The 21070-nt window shown below is 53.6% G+C and overlaps 1 protein-coding gene across 2 annotated transcripts in view; it reads left to right on the top strand.

Annotated features, from left to right (window-relative positions):
- Positions 1–21070, top strand: part of LOC121274481 (WD repeat-containing protein 26-like) — a 51737-nt gene that overhangs the window by 30433 nt on the left and 234 nt on the right. The window contains exons 5-13 of one of the 2 annotated variants that reach the window (XM_041181819.1): positions 2474–2571; positions 4103–4259; positions 4771–4918; positions 5724–5864; positions 6649–6768; positions 7697–7842; positions 11972–12050; positions 13246–13375; positions 16305–16490. In XM_041181819.1, the coding sequence (XP_041037753.1) occupies positions 2474–2571; positions 4103–4259; positions 4771–4918; positions 5724–5864; positions 6649–6768; positions 7697–7842; positions 11972–12050; positions 13246–13375; positions 16305–16490 (1205 nt within the window). The remainder of the gene's footprint in view (positions 1–2473; positions 2572–4102; positions 4260–4770; positions 4919–5723; positions 5865–6648; positions 6769–7696; positions 7843–11971; positions 12051–13245; positions 13376–16304; positions 16491–21070) is intronic. The other variant, XM_041181820.1, reaches the window with a different exon arrangement.

The following is a 21070-nucleotide window of genomic DNA, read 5'->3' as shown; positions in this document are numbered from 1 at the left end:
CTGGAGGAGGTTACAGAGATTGGGAGGGTTGTAGGGACTGGAGGAGGTTACAGAGGTTACAGACTGGAGGGGTGTACCGAGGATGGGGAAGCAGTGAGGCCTTGGAAATCAGCCTGCTGGCTCCAGAAGGCAGAAGGACTTGTCTTTAGTCTCCTGTCACTGAGGGACCCTCCACTCAGCCTCACCCAGGGTGCTGACGAGCTCCCGCAGTGACCCTCCTGGCAGCAGGATTGGCAATGCCGTGCCAGGCAAACCCCGGGGATACCAGGACCCAGGCGTTCATGCATCCTGGCTCACTCCTGGCACTGGGATCCTTCCCACTCTGATAACCCTGTAGGGCAGCCTCTTGGAACATTACAGTCACTTGAGCAGCACAGGCAGTGAGAAGCCCGGTGCACTGTTTCAGCCAGTTAAGCTCTGATGACCCCGGTTCCAAAGGAGATGAGATCCCGCGACCTCGAATCTGGTAGCTCGTGTCCAGGGCTGTCTGTGCCTGGGGGTATCTGGGATTTGCCACGATATAAGGCAGTGGAATGTACTCCTTGTAAAAGGAACGCTTTGCGATAGCATTTCCCTGGCCCATTTTATTGCTTCGTGACATTCCACAGAGATACAGCCAATCAAGTGTAGTTCCTATTGTAACGTAGGAAACACAGCAACCAATCAGTGCACAGCAAGCCCCCATAATCATCAAAGTGATAATGACCAGCTAATCTAATTCAGCCATTTGGTTGAGCGAGAAGTATTGAACAGGGCCAGGGTAAACACATCTCTGCCTCCTCGCCCGACGGTGGCCCTGATATCATTTGTGTCCACCTGACAAGGCAGAAGGCCTCAGTTTAACGTCTCGCCTGAAAGACGGCACCTCCAACAGTCCAGCACTCCCTCAGAAACAGCAACTTGTATTTATATAGCGCCTTCAACTTAATGAAACGTCCCCCCCCCCCCCCCCCCCCCAACCAAGGTGCTTCACAGGAGTGTTATAAGACAAAGTATGACCCCGAGCCACCTAAGGGGATATTCAGGACAGGCAACCAAAATCTTGGTCAAAGAGGTCGGTTTTAAGGAGCGTCTTAAAGGAGGGGAGAGAGGCGGAGAGGTTGAGGGAGCGAATCCCAGAGCTTGGGCCCCCCAGGCAGTGGAGGCAAGGCCGCCAGTGGCGGAGTGAATAAAATCAGGGGTACTTAAGAGGCCAGAATTGGAGGGTTGTAGGGGTGGAGGAAGTTACAGACGTGGGTGAGGGGGGTTGGAGGTGGGTAGGGGGTGGCGGGGCGAGGGAAGACCATGGAAGGATTTGAAAAGTAAGATGAGAATTTTAAAGTCAAAATGTTGCTTGACTGGGAGCCAACATAGGTCAGCATAGGGCATAGTGGGTGATAGGGGAATGAATTCGGTCCTGGGAGGACACTGGCATCTGAGTTTTGGATGCCCCCAAGTTTACGGAGGGTGAAATGTGGGCAAGCGGCCAGGAATGCGTCGGAATGGCCAAGTCTAAAGGTAACAAAGGCATGGATGAGAGTTTCAGCAGCAGGTGAGCTGAGACTCAGGCGATGTTGGGTGATGGTACTGAGTGGAAATAGGCAGCCTTAGAGCGAATGAGAGGTTGGAAGCTCACCTCGGCCGAGGAACCAATTGGCTTACAGCCGAAGTTCCCTGCCCAATGCCTCCTGCCAAACCCCCACCCCCACCCCCCCACCCCCCCCCCCACTCCAATCCCCATCGGCTTTCAGCCAAATGCCACCCCATGCCTGGCATGATCCCCACAATATCTCCCAACACACATCCCAACAAACAGACTGCCTTCAACCACCCCCCAACCCCTCCCCTCCTCCCCACCAGTTCAGAGCTTGAATAACGTTGGACAAAACCACCAGACACTTGAGCCCGTAATGCAGGCTGGCACTCCCAGGACAGTACTGAGGGGGTGCTGCTTGGGCAGAGGCGTGTGCCTCCTTTAGGATAAGTTTGTTAAACTGAGGCCTCCTTCCAGTTACTAAACTTCATATGGACTTCACTGGTTGTAAAAGCACTTTGGGACGTCCTAGTCTTTTTTATGGTCAGGTGTGCCACATCCGATGAGCATCCTCGGGTACCGCAAGCTCGATGGGGTTGGGCACCACATAACTGCCAATGGTCCTTCGCACCTTGCTGCTAAAGCCTTGATATTTGACCCATCCTTCCCATAAATGCTCCCCATGGTGAGCTCATGAATACATTCTTCTGCACGCAAGATGGCGACACAGTTGGGAGAGAGATTTCAGAATCTTGGCCCCACAGAACCACCTACAGGCCGGGGCCTGCCACTGCAGCGTGACTGTTGACGTGGGAAAATTGAATGGGAACTGCAGTTGGCAATGGAAGACTGTCAGGAGAGCCTGCTACCCAGGCGGAGGATTTGTGGGCACGACAGGCGTGTGTTACTCATGCTTGATTTTGAATAATATGTGGGTGTTTGCTTTGTCTTCCTGATCAGATACCTGATGTGTAGTGATGCAGATGATCTGCGAGCAAAGGCGGAATGGGAGGGAAAGGGCAACATGTCACGTACCAAGCTGCTCGATAAACTTCACAGTGAGTCCTGCAAGGTTGCCTCCTTATTCGTTGCCCCTGCTCCTCCTCTGTTCTTCCAGAGCTCGGCCATGAAAAATAGAACCGGGGCCAAAGACCCCCCCCACCAAGTTTGGCGTGGGTTGATTGTCTCAATCAGAGAGGCTGGTGTGGGAATGAAATAAATTACCTATACCCAGAGGGTGTGATCTTCTCAAGCTGGGCCTGAGGCAGTTTTACACTATCTAACCCCGTGCTGTACCTGTCCTGGGAGTGTTTGATGGGGACAGTGTAGAGGGAGCTTTACTCTGCATCTAACCCCGTGCTGTACCTGTCCTGGGAGAGTTTGATGGGGACAGTGTAGAGGGAGCTTTACTCTGTATTTAACTCCTTGCTGTACCTGTCTTGGGAGTGTTTGCTGTGGACAGTGTAGAGGGAGCTTTACTCTGTATCTAACCGCGTGCTGTACCTGTCCTGGGAGTGTTTGATGGGGACAGTGTAGAGGGCGCTTTACTCTGTATCTAACCCCGTGCTGTACCTGTCCTGGGAGTGTTTGATGGGGACAGTGTAGAGGGAGCTTTACTCTGTATCTAACCGCGTGCTGTACCTGTCCTGGGAGTGTTTGATGGAGTCAGTGTAGAGGGCGCTTTACTCTGTATCTAACCCCGTGCTGTACCTGTCCTGGGAGTGTTTGATGGGGACAGTGTAGAGGGAGATTTACTCTGTATCTAACCCCGTGCTGTACCTGTCCTGGGAGTGTTTGATGGGGATGGTGTAGAGGGAGCTTTACTCTGTATCTAACCCCGTGCTCTACCTGTCTTGGGAGTGTTTGATGGGGTCAGTGTTGAGGGAGCTTTACTCTGTCTCTAGCCTGTGCTGTACCTGCCCTGGGTGTATTTGAAATCGGAGCATGTATCATTTTCCAGCAGTCAACCTGATTAATGAGTGCGTCAAACAATATTTTTTGTTTGCCTTCTTCCCCCGAAGGGACTGTATTTTGCTGTGGAGCAGGTTCCCGATGTAGTGGCTGCCGCCCAGCAAAGCAGTCATAATAGGAATGAGTTGTCATATTTGAGACCACAGTGTGCATCAGCAGGCTTACCAGCTGCAGGAGGAATCACACCCAAGCCTAATCCTCCCTCTCTTTGATCCTCCCTCCCTCACTCTCAACCCGCCGTCCCCTCCAGCACCTTTACCCCCTTCCAGTGCAGGTGGGGCCCTTTCCAGTGCCCCACCTCCCTGCTGCGCCCACCCTTACAGCTCACTTCCCAATCCCTCTCCCTCACTTTGATAACGGGGAGGAGTATCAGCAGGAATCCACGCAAGGTTAGAGAGGCCAATCCTGAATCCCGTGGTTTGGCCCGGACTGGCCGATTAAGCAGCAACCAGTGCTTAAGGTGCTCGAGGCGTCACCCCGAATCCTCCGTTGGGTACCTCGACAGGGTAGCATCGAGCACCCGTACGCAGAGGAGGGATGTGGGGAGGGCGGAGGAGTGGGGGGAGGGGTGAGTGGAAAGCGATAAAGCTGACAGCCGGTCTGTGTTTCTCCCTGAAGCGTATCTCCCTCCGTCCGTGATGCTGCCACCCCGTCGCCTGCAGACCCTGCTCAGACAAGCCGTGGAGTTACAGAGGGACCGGTGCCTCTACCACAACACCAAAGCCGACACCAACCTCGACTCGGTCTCGCTGCTCATGGACCACGCCTGCAGCAGGTAACACGACAGGCAACGAGCTGCTGCCCCAGGGAGTGAAGCTCAGCACGTGGAAACCCTCCCCACTGCTAACCCCTCCCGACCTTTCAAAGGGTAACTGGGATGTCAGAGTCGCTCAGCTCGGTGGGGGAGGGCAGGCAAGTCGCCCCTGACACTATCTCGGTGAGAGGACCTCTCCTTCCCTCTGATGCTGTGAAGTATTAATCCTGATTTCCCCCTTCCCAAGGCTATGGCTAAGTGTAATTGCAAAGTGACGTGATGGGTTTACATAGGCAGTTCGCATTATGGGAAGATTGTGGGAGGTGGGTGCAGGGGCACAATTACCCAGCTGCGTGGTGGTTCACTTCTCCATGACCCTTAGCTCTCCTGTTGTAATGGTCCCTGTTCACCTTGATGCATTGAGAATTCGTAACCGGCAGATGGAGGCTTCAGTGAGGCAGTGATTGAATGCCCCTGGGAGGCACAGGGACTGAAATCCATATTAATGGTGTGTGTTTCTTCTTGTATTCTGGCTGCACAGGCGACAGTTTCCTTGTTACACTCGCCAGATCCTCACTGAGCACTGCAACGAAGTGTGGTTCTGCAAGTTCTCCAACGACAGCACGAAGCTGGCAACGGGATCGAAGGACAACGCGGTCATCATCTGGCAGGTCGATCCTGTGAGTCCCCCACTCTTGCAACTTGGCGTGAATGTCGGAAGGGTTGTGCCCACGACCCACACCCTGCCCCCCACCCCCCTCCACCCACACCATGCCCCCCCCACCCTCACCCACACCTCTCTCCTGCAGCTGCATTCAGCATGCAACTCTGCTCACCTCTGCTCAGCATCCAGCTTACAGGCCAAGCATGTCGGCCATCTCAGCAGAGTAGCCTGTGTTTCACCAGGGAGCCAAGGCAGTGAGTGAGCACCTGCAGTCAACTGACCTCTACAACATGGTGCCCTACACTGTCCCAGAAATGCGGGCTTTACTCTGTATCTAACCCCGTGCTGTACCTGTCCTGGGAGTGTTTGATGGGGACAGTGTAGAGGGAGCTTTACTCTGTATCTAACCCCGTGCTGTACCTGTCCTGGGAGTGTTTGATGTGGACAGTGTAGAGGGAGCTTTACTCTGTATCTAACCCCGTGCTGTACCTGACCTGGGAGTGTTTGATGTGGACAGTGTAGAGGGAGCTTTACTCTGTATCTAACCCCGTGCTGTACCTGTCCTGTGAGTGTTTGATGGGGACAGTGTAGAGGGAGCTTAACTCTGTATCTAGCCCCGTGTTGTGTCTGAGATTGGGTTCAGTTTCCGAGCCCTGTTTTATCCTGTATAGGGGATGTAATCAGTCGTTAAGCCCCACTTCGCGTCCCCCCCACCCGCTCCGCCCACACTCTGCCTCTCGCTCACACTCCCCCTCTGCCTCATTCGCTCTATTTTCCTCTAATTATGTCTCTGTTTTCCCCCCCTCGTCCCCCACCCTCAGGAAACACATCAGCTGAAGTTACTCAAGACATTGGAGGGTCACACGTACGGAGTTTCGTATCTGGTGTGGAGCCCGGATGATACCTATTTAATCGCCTGCGGTCCAGACGATTGCTCGGAGCTCTGGCTTTGGCACGTACAGGTACGCTGGGGATGTGCTGGGGAGTCCTGGGCTCATTGCGCACCCACCCCTCCAGTTATCTTTCCATCACCAGATGCCCTCTGGTACCATGCACCGGTGAGCATGTACCTTCTAAATCTAGATGGTGGGCACTGGCAAGCTTGGAACAAAAAAGAAATCTCTTGTCCTGATCCAGCGTCCCTGCATTGGCACATCTCCCTCCCTCCCACTCACTCACTCACTCGAACCCATTGTGCCCACCCTGTTAAAAAGCTGTCCCATTCCCCCACTGCCCATTCAGCCACCTGTTCCCATGCCAGTTCCCCCTCCTCACATCATGAACCTGGCTGTAAGATGGACGTGTGGCAGCCGAGGGACAGATTGGGCACAGTTGTGATGCCCCTCGAGGTCCAGTCGGGTAAGCTGTTGACCTGCACTGTTCATGTCGGAGAACCCATGGACAGTGAGTGTCAGCCACTCCGGGGGTTGTGTAATCGCAGTAAACCAGGCTTCGTCGGCACCAAGTTCTCCTATAGGTGATTGTTGAACGAGAGGACGCTGGGGGTCTCTGTCCACAGCATTGAGTGAGGGGGCTGGCTAAGCCTGAAGGGTAGTAGTGGGGGCTGTGCTTGCTGAGTTGGCCTAGGTTCATCCTGTCTGCAACTAGGATACAGAGAGGAGGGTACAACGGAGCCCCTCGTCTCATCAAATTGGCACCCGGCCCAACACTACTCATGACTCTTTCTCTCTCTCTCCCCCACCCTCCTCCACCCTCCACTCCACCCCACCCCAACCCCAAACACAGACAGGGGAACTGAGGACCAAAATGAGCCAGTCGCATGAGGACAGTCTGACCTGCGCCGCGTGGAACCCGGATGGGAAGCGGTTTGTCACAGGAGGCCAGCGAGGCCAGTTCTACCAGTGTGTGAGTACCCAGGGAATGCCGGGGAAGGTCAGCGCTGTGTGGGGTGGGTGCTGAGCTCGTCACACCATCCCCCTCCCCCCCCCACTCCCCCAGCCCCCCACAACGCCTGCCACCATGACAAGCCTGTTACTGAGCTATTCCCCCATAAGGACCCCAGGTTCACAGTGAACCATGCAACTATTGCAGCAGCGCTGAGTGGGGGCGGTCCCATCCTTGGGGGGGTGTGGGGGGGGGGTGGGGGGTGGAGGCAGAGCAGCGAGTGGTGGGAGTCGGCCCCTGCCGTGGGCAGCACCCCTCCCCCCCCAGCCAACCGTCAGAACGCACGGGGTGTGCAAACTGGGGGCATGATGCACCCCGTGGCCAAATAGTCACCAGCCTCTCTGGCTGCTGGAGGTATGCAGCCTCTTGGGAGGTGGGGTGGGGTGGGATGGTGGTGAGGAGAGCGCCAAGGTCTGGCGTCTGTGCGATGGTGGTGGGTGTAACTCCGAAGGGAGGAGAAAGATCGTTCGGGGTCAGTGGTCACTAAGGCTGACTTGATTTAAAGGGGAGATCACTACACACTGGGGAAACAGCAGTGGGATAAACGCTTTGCTTTTAATTTTTCACCACGCCTCCTCCCCCCACACACTAAGGATCTCGGATTGCCATCAGGCACAGTGATGCTGTTAGGGCAGAAGGCTCTGAGCGGGTGGTGGGGGGAGCTGAGGCGGTGCCGCATGCCTTATCCAAACAGCCTGGTGTCCTGATCGACCCGTTGACCACGGTGTGGGTGAGGGGGGTGGAGTTCAGGGCTGGGCGGAGGTGGGGGAGTGGCGAGGGGTGCGGGTGGGCAGACCAGTGGGAGCCGCAGTCTCGAAATCCTTAAAGCCGTCCCGCATTTACCTTTGCTCTGCTCCCTCCACGCCCCACCCCTCCCCACCCTCCCCAGGACCTGGACGGTAACGTGTTGGATTCGTGGGAGGGAGTGCGAGTGCAGTGTCTGTGGTGCCTGAACGATGGAAAGACAATCCTGGCCTCGGATACCCACCAGCGGATACGAGGCTACAACTTCGAGGAGCTGACCGACCGCAACATGTAAGGAGAGGGGGGGTGGGGGAGCCTGTTGCTTTGTGGCGAACCCCGAGGTCTCTCAGCCTCTTCCACTCCACCACCCACCGTGTTTAAACCAGAAATGCAAAATCAAACTGGGCATTTTATTGTTTTTTTTTACAGCACCTCAGAACATCCCGTTTCTCCTTACGGCCACCAAAGCAGTTTTGAAGTGTCGCCAGTCTGTTGTATCGCGGGGATGTTGTAGACAGAGCAAGATCCCACAAACTGCAATGTGTTTTTTTATTCATTCATGGGATGTGGGTGTCGCTGGCTGGGCTCGGCATTAATTGCCCCCAATCCCTAATTGCCCCTTGAAAAGGTGGTGGTGAAGCAGCTGAAGGTGGTTGGGCCGAGGACACTACCCTGAGGAACTCCTGCAGTGATGTCCTGGAGCTGAGATGACTGACCTCCAACAACCACAACCAAAGCATCTGTTGTAGTGAGGGATAAATGTAAGCCCCAGGATATCGGCCTTAATTTAACCACATCCAAAGGATGGTGTCTTCAATACTGCAGCACTCCCTCAGTACTGACCCTCCAACAGTGCAGCACTCCCTCAGTACTGACCCTCCAACAGTGCAGCACTCCCTCAGTACTGACCCTCCGACAACACAGCGCTTCCTCAGTACTGACCCTCCGACAGTGCAGTACTCCCTCAGTACTGACCCTCCGACAACACAGCGCTTCCTCAGTACTGACCCTCCGACAGTGCAGTACTCCCTCAGTATTGACCCTCTGACAGTGCAGCGCTCCCTCAGTACTGACCCTCTGACAGTGTAGCGCTCCCTTAGTACTGACCCTCTGACAGTGCAGCACTCTCTCAGTACTGCCACTCCGACAGTGCAGCATTCCCTCAGTACTGACCCTCTGACAGTGCAGCACTCCCTCAGTACTGACCCTCCGACAATGCAGCGCTCCCTCAGTACTGACCCTCTGACAGTGCAGCACTCCCTCAGTAATGACCCTCCGACAATGCAGCGCTCCCTCAGTACTGACCCTCTGACAGTGCAGCGCTCCCTCATTGCTGACTCTCAGTACTGACCCTCCAACAATGCAGCGCTCCCTCAGTACTGACCCTCCGACAGTGCAGCACTCCCTCAGTACTGACCCTCCGACAGTGCAGCACTCCCTCAGCACTGACCCTCCGACAGTGCAGCACTCCCTCAGTACTGACCCTCCGACAGTGCAGCGCCCCCTCAAAACTGATGCTCCAACAGTGCAGCACCCCCTCAGTACTGACCCTCCGAGAGTGCAGCACTCCCTCAGCACTGACCCTCCGACAGTGCAGCACTCCCTCAGTACTGACCCTCCGACAGTGCAGCGCCCCCTCAAAACTGATGCTCCAACAGTGCAGCACCCCCTCAGTACTGACCCTCTGACAGTGCGGCACTCCCTCAGTACTAACCCTCCGAGGGTGCAGCACTCCCTCAGTACTGACCCTCTGACAGTGCAGCGCTCCCTCAGTACTGACCCTCTGACAGTGCAGCGCTCCCTCAGTACTGACCCTCCGACAGTGCAGCACTCCCTCAGTACTGACCCTCCGACAATGCAGCACTCCCTCAGTACTGACCCTCCGACAGTGCAGCGCTCCCTCAGTACTGACCCTCCGAGAGTGCAGCACTCCCTCAGTACTGCACCCGGAGTGTCAGCATTGAGCATGGGCTCAGCTCTCTGGAGTGGGACTTGAACCTATGACCTCCTAACTCAGATTCAGAGAGAGAGGCAGCCACTGAGCCACAGCTTGATCCTAAGTTGCGGTTTGACAGTTTCATGGTGTGAGACTGGAACACAGAGTCCTTGTCCTTAGCGATGTCTTTGTCATCTGAGTGTTTTAATGAGATTGAAATGTCGCAGTCTTGGCTCTGAACACTTGAGTGTAACAGTGACCTTATCAGTGGGATAGTACACTGACAGGGTGTCAGCTGAGCTCAGCGGGTATCATGCTGTCTCTTACTTCTGAGTCAAAAGGCCGTGCATCCCGAGCCCCACTCCAGACACTTGAATCTGTCATCCAGGCCAACGGTCTCCGTACCAGCACTGAGGGAGTGCTGCACTGTTGGAGGTGCCACCCATGGGATTTGATGTTAAATCGAGATTCCCCCCTGTTCCCTCTCTGTTGTATGCCAGAGGCCTTCAGCCAGTTCAGGGAGTGGTCGGTGGGGGTGGGGGTTGCGGGCTATAGGGGACTTCCCCCCCTACTGTTCTGGGACCAATAATTAACCCTCAACCAGCATCACCAAAAATAGATGATCTGGGCCATTACCACATTGCTGTTTGTGGGGGCTTGCTGTGCGCAAATTGGCTGTCCCTTTTCCTACAATACGCCAGTGACCTCGTTTCAAGAAGTGCTTCACTGGCTGTGCCAAGCTCTTGAGATGTCCTGCGGTTGTGAAAGGCGCTATAGAAATGTAATTTTATTCACAGATCATTTCAGTGCTGCTGTCAGCTAGGGTGTTACAGTCAGGAACATTCAGCCCCTTTGGGGTCGGGGGTGGGGGGGAAGACCTCCTTTTGCTCAATGGCCTGGAAGCACCAACGTAACCATACGCACGTGGTGCGCGTGTGTGATCGTGGCTTTTTTTGTGTGTGTGTTTTCCAAGTGAGGGCTAGACTGGGCTCAGCACTGATGCACATCGCGGTGAATGGCAGTAGCAGCTCAGCTGTGATGCCCACACTTACATTAGGTTAGCTGAGCAAGCAAGTTTGCAGTGGCACTCGAGTGTGTGGAGTAGGGTGGGGTGGGTGGCAGTGGAGAGAGGAGGAACCTGGGGTGAGGAAAACCACAATGCACTGTTATCACCAGAACAGGAAACAGTGGAACTAGCTGTACTGTCAAACCCCATTTCACACCAGAACACACGCAGTCTCAATAGAGAATAAAACTCCCACCACATTGTCCCCATCAAACACTCCCAGGACAGGTACACCACAGGGTTGGATACAGAGTAAAGCTCCCTCTACACTATCCCATTCAAACACTCCCAGGACAGGTACAGCACGGGGTTAGATACAGAGTTAAACTCCCTCTACACTGGCCCCATCACACACTCCCAGGACAGGTACAGCACGGGGTTAGATACAGAGTAAAGGTCCCTCTACACTGTCCCCATCAAACACTCCCAGGACAGGTACAGCACGGGGTTAGATACAGAGTTAAACTCCCTCTACACTGTCCCCATCACACACTCCCAGGACAGGTACAGCACGGGGTTAGATACAGAGTTAAACTCCCTCTACACTGTCCCCATCAAACACTCCCAGGGCAGGTACAGCACGGGGTTAGATACAGAGTAAAGCTCCCTCTATATTGTCTCTAACAAACACTCCCAGGACAGGTACAGCACGGGGTCAGATACAGAGTAAAGCTCCCTCTACACTGTCCCCATCAAACACACCCAGGACAGGTACAGCACAGGGTTAGATACAGAGTAAAGCTCCCTCTACACTGTCCCCATCAAACACACCCAGGACAGGCACAATATGGGGTTAGTGCTCCCACTGCACTGTCTCCCTAACCCTGCAGTCTTTCCTCCTCCGAGTATGTATCCTGTTCCCTTCTGAAAGTCACCATTCAACTTGGGTTTTGACTGGAGGGCGTGTTCCCAGCTGTGAAATGCAGGGTGCTACAGTCAAGTCCCTGCTAGAAATAATTGAAGGCACTAAGATACAAGTTTCTTGTGACACTGCAATAATGTCTTAAGCCTGGCTGGTACCAATATCTACAAGTCACAACCCTGGCCTTGCATCAGTATGCCTTTCCCCATCTCATGAAAAACGCCAATATCTTGTGTAATCATGTCATGCTGTTATTACACCCTGTCACCAGCAGAGGTGCTGCAGCGCTGCCACTGGCAGAATAATGCAATTGCAGCATGACGTGTTTACATAGGCAGTTTACATTATGGATGAGAATTTATAATGGGAATTGTACAGCAGAAGCATGTAAGGCAGAGTACCCAATGTTACAGTGGAGGCCGATTTAAGTACAGGTGCCTGTGTCCAATGATCCCTCACGTTTGAACCCCTGAAGATTGTACTGTGTTTGGGTTTGCTGTGCAGAATTTGCAGCATCGCTAACCTTGTGGGCATTCTTCCTTACGGTTCCTTACAGTGTGCAAGAGGACCATCCTGTCATGTCTTTCACAGTTTCCAGAAACGGGCGGCTCGCTTTGCTCAATGTAGCTACTCAGGTAAGCCTTGGGTCTCCCATGTTGGCTGTTTGCCTCCCCACCACCGCCCCCCCCCCCCCAGCCCCCACCCAGCAGCTGGAGTTGTGCCACCCCACCCCCCACTTGGGTGGGATATCAGACCTCAAAATCATCTGAGAATCTGCTGCCTCTACCTATGTGGGACTGTGCTCCTTCGAGCTTTGCCCTCATGCAGAATCACAGAATGGTTGCAGCCCAGGAGGAGGCCATTCGGCCCATTGTGCTTGCGCCAGCTCTCCGAATGAGCACTTCACCTAGTGTCACTCCCCTGCCTTCTCCCCGTAACCCTGCACACTCTTCCTTTTAAGATAATAATCCAACTCACTCTTCGATGCCGCGATTGAACCTGCCTCCACCACACTCTCGGGCAGCGCATTCCAGATCCTAAGCCACTCGCTGCGTGAGAGAGTTTCTCCTCATGTCTCCATTCTTGAGCCAATTAACTTAAACCTGTGCCCCCTCGTTCTCGATCCTCCCGCCAGTAGGAACAGTTTCTCCCTATCCACTCGGTCCAGACCCCTCATGGCTTTGAACACCTCTATCAAATCTCCCCTCAACCTTCTCCTCCAAGGAAAACAGTCCCAACTTCTCCAATCTATCTACGTAACTGAAGTTCCTTATCCCTAGAACCATTCTCGTGAATCTTTTCTGCACCCTCTCCAATGCCTTCACATCCTTCCTCCCAGAGCTGGACGCAGTACTCCAGCTGAGGCTGAACCAGCGACTTATACAAGTTTAACATAACCTCCTTGTACTCTATGCCTCTATTAATAAAGCCCAGGATCCTGTATGCTTTATTAACCACGCTCTTAACCTGTCCTGCCACCTCCACTGATTTGTGCATATTTGCACCCAGGTCTCTCTGCTCCTGCACCCACTTTAGAATTGTACCTTTTATCTTGTATTGTCTCTCCATGTTTGTCCTACCAAACTCAATCACTTCACACTTCTCTGCATTGAATTTCATCTGCCACCTGTCTGCCCACTAGTCTATGTCCTTTTGAGGTTCTGCACTATCCCCCTCACCGTTCACAATGCTTATAAGTTTGATATCACCCCCAGATTTTGAAATGGCGCCCTGTACAGCAAGGTCTGTATCTCGTCCTTAACCTCTAACAAACCCCACCCCCGTGCATAGGCTAACGCTCTCCTTTTATCTGTCTCCCTCCCCTTCAAGGGGGTCCATCTCTGGGATTTGCAAGACCGGGTCTTACTGCAGAAATACCAGGGCGTCACCCAAGGCTTTTATACCATCCACTCTTGCCTCGGAGGCATGAGTGAGGATTTCATAGCAAGTGGAAGCGAAGGTGAGTGTCACCCGGGGGTTGAGGAACGCTGGGGGGTCTGCGGGAAGAGGGGGGGAAAGGAGCAGAGACACACAGACAGACACACTCACACAGACAGACACACACACACACAGACAGAGACCACACACACACACACAGAGACCGCACACACACACACACACACAGACAAAGAGACACACGCACACAGACAGAAAGACACACACGCACACAGACAGAAAGACACACACACACACACACACAGACAGAAAGACACACACACACACAGACAGAAAGACACACACACAGACAGAAAGACACACACACACACAGAGACACAGACCACACAGAGACACAGACCACACAGAGACACAGACATACACACAGACAGAGACACAGATACACACAGACAGACACAGATACAGACAAAGACACACACAGACAAAGAGACACACGCACACAAAGAGACACACACGCACACAAAGAGACACACACGCACACAAAGAGACACACACACACAAAGAGACACACACACACAGACAGAAAGACACATACAGAGACAGAAAGACACACAGACAGAAAGACACACACAGACACACACACAGAGACACAGACACACACAGACAGACACACACAGACACACAGACAGAGACACACATGCACACAGACACAGGCAAACAGACACAGACAGGGACGCACACAGACACACATGCACACAGAGACACAGACACACACAGACAGAGACACAGACACACACACAGACAGAGACACAGACACACGCACAGACAGAGACACAGACACACACACAGACAGACACAGATACACACAGACAGACACATACACACAGACAGAGACACAGACACACACACAGACAGAGACACGCACACAGACACACACGCACACAGACACACACGCACACAGACACACACGCACACAGACACAGGCAGACAGACACAGACAGAGACACACACAGACACACATGCACACAGAGACACAGACGCACACAGACAGAGACACAGACACACACAGACAGAGACACAGACACACACACAGACAGAGACACAGACACACGCACAGACAGAGACACAGACACACGCACAGACAGAGACACAGATACACACAGACAGACACAGATACACACAGACAGACACAGATACACACACACAGAGACACACGCACACACAGACAGAGACACGCACACAGACACACACGCACACAGACACACACGCACACAGACACACACGCACACAGACACAGGCAGACAGACACAGACAGAGACACACACAGACACACATGCACACAGAGACACAGACACACACAGACAGAGACACAGACACACACAGACAGAGACACAGACACACACACAGACAGAGACACAGACACACGCACAGACAGAGACACAGACACACGCACAGACAGAGACACAGATACACACAGACAGACACAGATACACACAGACAGACACAGATACACACACACAGAGACACACGCACACACAGAGACACACGCACACAAAGAGACACACGCACACAAAGAGACACACACACACACACATACAGAAAGACACACACACACACACACAGAAAGACACACACACACACACAGAAAGACACACACACACAGAGACAGAAAGACACACACAGAGACAGAAAGACACACACAGAGACAGAAAGACACACACAGAGACAGGAAGACACAGACAGAAAGACACACACACAGGCAGAGACACACACAGACAGAGACACAGACACACACACACACGCACACAGACACACACGCACAGACACAGGCAGACAGACACACACACAGAGACACAGACACACACACAGAGACACAGACACACACACAGAGACACAGACACACACACAGACATAGACACACACACAGACAGAGACATAGACACACACACAGACACAGACACACACACAGAGACACAGACACACACACAGACACACACACAGACAGAGACATAGACACACACACAGACACAGACACACACACAGAGACACAGACACACACACACAGAGACACAGACACACACACACAGAGACACAGACACACACACACAGAGACACAGACACACACACACACACACAGACACGCACACACACACACACAGAGACACACACACCCCCAGATATGCATTGGTCTGTCAGAGGTGCCCTGTATGTCTCCAATCAGTTCTGGTGGCAGTTAGCTGAAAGGGGCACTGGTTTCATGCTGCTGTTGCTTACTGCCTGTCACTCTGCAGGGCCGTGAGCGGCCTTGATTGGCTAGTTTTAAAGGGACGGTGGCGAAGGGTGGTGCGACGTTTAGGGAGGCCTCTGCTTGTTAATTGTTTTCCCTGAAAGTGTTCAGCATCGCAGCCCATCACAAGACCTGCCACCATCGACCGGCCCCATTGCCGCTTGGCGCGGGAACCGGACATTTTGACTGTGCGAGGAGCCGGAAGGTTCCGGACCTCTTCCCCCTCCAGAGGCTTGAGCCTCGTGATCCATGGCGATACGTGCAGTCCAGTACGGAGGGGGCGCTGCACTGTCAGGGGTGCCGCCTTTCGGGGTGAGATGTTAAACCCAGGTCCTGTCTGCCCCCTCAGTGGGGGAGGGGGGGATGTAAAGGATCCCAGGGCTGCTATTGGGAGAAGAGCAGGGTGGAGTTCTCCCCATCGTTCTGGGATCAACATTTATCCCTCGATCATCATCACTAAAAAGAAACAGATTATCACAACAGAAACACATGGCTGGGATCTTGCTGTGCTTAAATTGGCTGCCGCATTTCAGACATTACACTTCAGGGAGTGCTTGGTGGGTGTAAAGAGCTTTGGAACTTCCTGAGGCGGTGAGTGGCACTACAGAAATGCGAGTGCTTCCCTGATGGTGTTTATCGAGGTTTGTTTTTTAAATGGCTGAAGTATCGCTACTTGTTTTGTTTTTGTTTTTGCTCCTTTGTCCAGATCATAAAGTCTACATCTGGCACAGAAAGAGTGAGCTACCCGTAGCAGAACTGACAGGGCACACACGTACAGTCAACTGTGTGAGCTGGAACCCACAGATACCCTCCATGCTGGCCAGCGCCTCTGACGATGGCACGGTTCGGATATGGGGGCCAGCTCCCAGCCTTGATGGGGAGGATCCAGAAGGTGAGCCTGACTGCCCTGCCTACATCCGTTTGCTTCCCCTGCTCCTTACTGCACATTCTATCTGGTCCAGCTCCTCACTACAGCAATCCCAAACTAATCCCACTGCCCCCACCCTCTCCCCATGGCCCTGTATCAATCCCAAACTAATCCCACTGCCCCTGCCCTCTCCCCATAGCCCTGTATCAATCCCAAACTAATCCCACTGCCCCACTCTCTCTCCCCATAGCCCTGTATCAATCCCAAACTAATCCCACTGCCCCACTCTCTCCCCTAGCCCTGTATCAATCCCAAACTAATCCCACTGCCCCCGCCCTCTCCCATAGCCCTGTATCAATCCCAAACTAATCCCACTGCCCCACTCTCTCTCCCCATAGCCCTGTATCAATCCCAAACTAATCCCACTGCCCCACTCTCTCCCCTAGCCCTGTATCAATCCCAAACTAATCCCACTGCCCCCGCCCTCTCCCATAGCCCTGTATCAATCCCAAACTAATCCCACTGCCCCACTCTCTCTCCCCATAGCCCTGTATCAATCCCAAACTAATCCCACTGCCCCGCTCTCTCCCCATAGCCCTGGATCAATCCCAAACTAATCCCACTGCCCCATACTCTCCCCATAGCCCTGTATCAATCCCAAACTAATCCCACTGCCCCATTCTCTCCCCATAGCCCTGTATCAATCCCAAACTAATCCCACTGCCCCACTCTCTCCCCATAGCCTTGTATCAATCCCAAACTAATCCCACTGCCCCACACCCTCTCCTCATAGCCCTGTATCAATCCCAAATTAATCCCACTGCCCCACGCTCTCCCAATAGCCCTATATCAATCTGAAACTAAGCTCACTGCCCTGCTCTCCATAGCCCTGCATCAATCCCAAACTAATCCCACTGCCCCGCTCTCTCTCCATAGCCTAGTATCAATCCCAAACTATTCCCACTGCCCCACTCTCTCCCAATAACCCAGTATCAATCCCAAACTAATCCCACTTCCCCACTCTCTCCCAATAACCCAGTATCAATCCCAAACTAATCCCACTGCCCCTCTCTCTCCCCATAGCCCTGTATCAATCCCAAACTAATCCCACTGCCCCACTCTCTCCCCATAGCCCTGTATCAATCCCAAACTAATCCCACTGCCCCGCTCTCTCCCCATAGCCCTGTATCAATCCCAAACTAATCCCACTGCCCCGCTCTCTCCCCATAGCCCTGTATCAATCCCAAACTAATCCCACTGCCCCACTCTCTCCCCATAGCCCTGTATCAATCCCAAACTAATCCCACTGCTCCACTCTCTCCCCATAGCCCTGTATCAATTCCAAACTAATCCCACTGCCCCGCTTTCTCCCCATAGCCCTGTATCAATCCCAAACTAATCCCACTGCCCCGCTCTCTCCCCCTAGCCCTGTATCAATCCCAAACTAATCCCACTGCCCCACTCTCTCCCCATAGCCCTGTATCAATCCCAAACTAATCCCACTGCCCCGCTCTCTCCCCATAGCCCTGTATCAATCCCAAACTAATCCCACTGGCCCTGCTCTCTTCCCATAGCCCTGTAACAATCCCAAACTAATTCCACTGTCTCCCCATAGCCCTGTATCAATCCCAAACTGATCCCACTGCCCCAATCTCTCCCCTTAGCCCTGTATCAATCCCAAACTAATCCCACTGCCCCACTCTCTCTCCCCATAGCCCTGTATCAATCCCAAACTAATCCCACTGCCCCACTCTCTCCCCTAGCCCTGTATCAATCCCAAACTAATCCCACTGCCCCCGCCCTCTCCCATAGCCCTGTATCAATCCCAAACTAATCCCACTGCCCCACTCTCTCTCCCCATAGCCCTGTATCAATCCCAAACTAATCCCACTGCCCCGCTCTCTCCCCATAGCCCTGTATCAATCCCAAACTAATCCCACTGCCCCATTCTCTCCCCATAGCCCTGTATCAATCCCAAACTAATCCCACTGCCCCATTCTCTCCCCATAGCCCTGTATCAATCCCAAACTAATCCCACTGCCCCACTCTCTCCCCATAGCCTTGTATCAATCCCAAACTAATCCCACTGCCCCACACCCTCTCCTCATAGCCCTGTATCAATCCCAAATTAATCCCACTGCCCCACGCTCTCCCAATAGCCCTATATCAATCTGAAACTAAGCTCACTGCCCTGCTCTCCATAGCCCTGCATCAATCCCAAACTAATCCCACTGCCCCGCTCTCTCTCCATAGCCTAGTATCAATCCCAAACTATTCCCACTGCCCCACTCTCTCCCAATAACCCAGTATCAATCCCAAACTAATCCCACTTCCCCACTCTCTCCCAATAACCCAGTATCAATCCCAAACTAATCCCACTGCCCCTCTCTCTCCCCATAGCCCTGTATCAATCCCAAACTAATCCCACTGCCCCACTCTCTCCCCATAGCCCTGTATCAATCCCAAACTAATCCCACTGCCCCGCTCTCTCCCCGTAGCCCTGTATCAATCCCAAACTAATCCCACTGCCCCGCTCTCTCCCCATAGCCCTGTATCAATCCCAAACTAATCCCACTGCCCCACTCTCTCCCCATAGCCCTGTATCAATCCCAAACTAATCCCACTGCTCCACTCTCTCCCCATAGCCCTGTATCAATTCCAAACTAATCCCACTGCCCCGCTTTCTCCCCATAGCCCTGTATCAATCCCAAACTAATCCCACTGCCCCGCTCTCTCCCCGTAGCCCTGTATCAATCCCAAACTAATCCCACTGCCCCACTCTCTCCCCATAGCCCTGTATCAATCCCAAACTAATCCCACTGCCCCGCTCTCTCCCCATAGCCCTGTATCAATCCCAAACTAATCCCACTGCCCCACTCTCTCCCCATAGCCCTGTATCAATCCCAAACTAATCCCACTGGCCCTGCTCTCTTCCCATAGCCCTGTAACAATCCCAAACTAATTCCACTGTCTCCCCATAGCCCTGTATCAATCCCAAACTGATCCCACTGCCCCAATCTCTCCCCTTAGCCCTGTATCAATCCCAAACTAATCCCACTGCCCCATTCTCTCCCCATAGCTCTGTAACAATCCCAAACTAATCCCACTGCCTCACTCTCTCCCCATAGCCCTCTATCAATCCCAAACTAATCCCACTGCTCCACTCTCTCCCCATAGCCCTGTATCAATCCCAAACTAATCCCACTGCTCCACTCTCTCCCCATAGCCCTGTATCAATCCCAAACTAATCCCACTGCCCCACTCTCTCCCCATAGCCCTGTATCAATCCCAAACTAATCCCACTGCCCCGCACTCTCCCTATAATCCTATATTTTCATCTATTCAGATATTTATCTAGCTTTCCCTAGAAGCTGCAGTTGTTACTGCCTCAACCTCGCTCTGCTGCAACACAGTCTAATGACTCTCCATATTAGGATACTTCCCCCAGCCTGTCCTCACTCTCTTGGTCACTGTGTTTAATCGATAACCCTCGTCACTATCATCATAAACCGAGGAAATGGGAAACAAGAGAAGAGAGCTCATTAAAAGCCTCCACAATCTTAAGTGTCTGTTAAATTCCCCTCTTAGCCTTCATTCTCCAGTGGTGATCCTCTGCGATCTCTGTCTCTCTTCCCCCACCCACACCTGTAACAATACTTTCCTATCCCTGAGTGAATCTACACTATGAACGTCCTTCCAGTAATGGGGCACCCAGAACTACACAGTGAAGAGTCATCAGGACGTCATAGACTCATCGAAACTTAACGGCGCAGGAGGAGGCTATTCAGCCCATCCTTGCCTGTCCTGGCTCTTTGACAAAGCAATCATATTCGGCCCCACATCCAGCCCCTCCCCCCCATACTTGGTTTTTGTCCATAGCCCTTGTAAGTGCTTCACCTTCAGGGACCCGACCAACTCCCCTATGAAATTATTTATGGAATCGGCTTCCACTGAGGTCGGGAGTCGGAACACAGGCCGGGGGTGGGGGGCAAAACCTTAAACCGAGGGGCGATGTCAGGAAGCGTTTCTGCACACAGAAAGGGGGGGGGGGGTGGCGGGAATCTGGAACTCTCTCCCCCTTCCCCCGACACACCCATCCACCCCTCCCCCCACGGGCCTGCCCCTCCCTGGCGCACGCCCGGCCCTCCCCCCGCACACACACACGCCTACCTCGCCCCACACACGCCAACCTCCCCTCCCCCCACCCGCACGCCTGCCCACCTCCCCCATACACAAACCATATGTTTTCACCCCCCCCCGCCCCCCTCTTGTCTCTGTTTGAAGGAATCGGAGCTGGAGCAGGGCGGATGGGTAGAAGTTGTGGATTGTATTGTCCTGCAGCTCCGCTGATGGGCTCTGCTGCGTGGGGAGTGCCACGGTGTCGGTTCACAGCAGTGGCCCGCGGCCACACAGAGAAGAGGGAGCATCGCCGAGTGACTGAACCCGCACAGCAAGCCCCAAACCCAGACCCCAGCTTCCCCGCTGGAACGTGTCACCCTTCCTGCCCAGAGCTGGGATTGGAGGGAGCAGGATGTTTGGGGGGATTTTGTGGGAGACTCACTGCCTCCCCCCCACCCCGTCGCTTGACTGGTTTGTTTTGCCCT

This window comes from Carcharodon carcharias (assembly GCF_017639515.1).
Source record: "Carcharodon carcharias isolate sCarCar2 chromosome 37 unlocalized genomic scaffold, sCarCar2.pri SUPER_37_unloc_1, whole genome shotgun sequence".
In the NCBI taxonomy this organism is placed as follows: domain Eukaryota; kingdom Metazoa; phylum Chordata; class Chondrichthyes; order Lamniformes; family Lamnidae; genus Carcharodon; species Carcharodon carcharias.
This window is presented reverse-complemented; position numbering and strand designations above follow the sequence as displayed.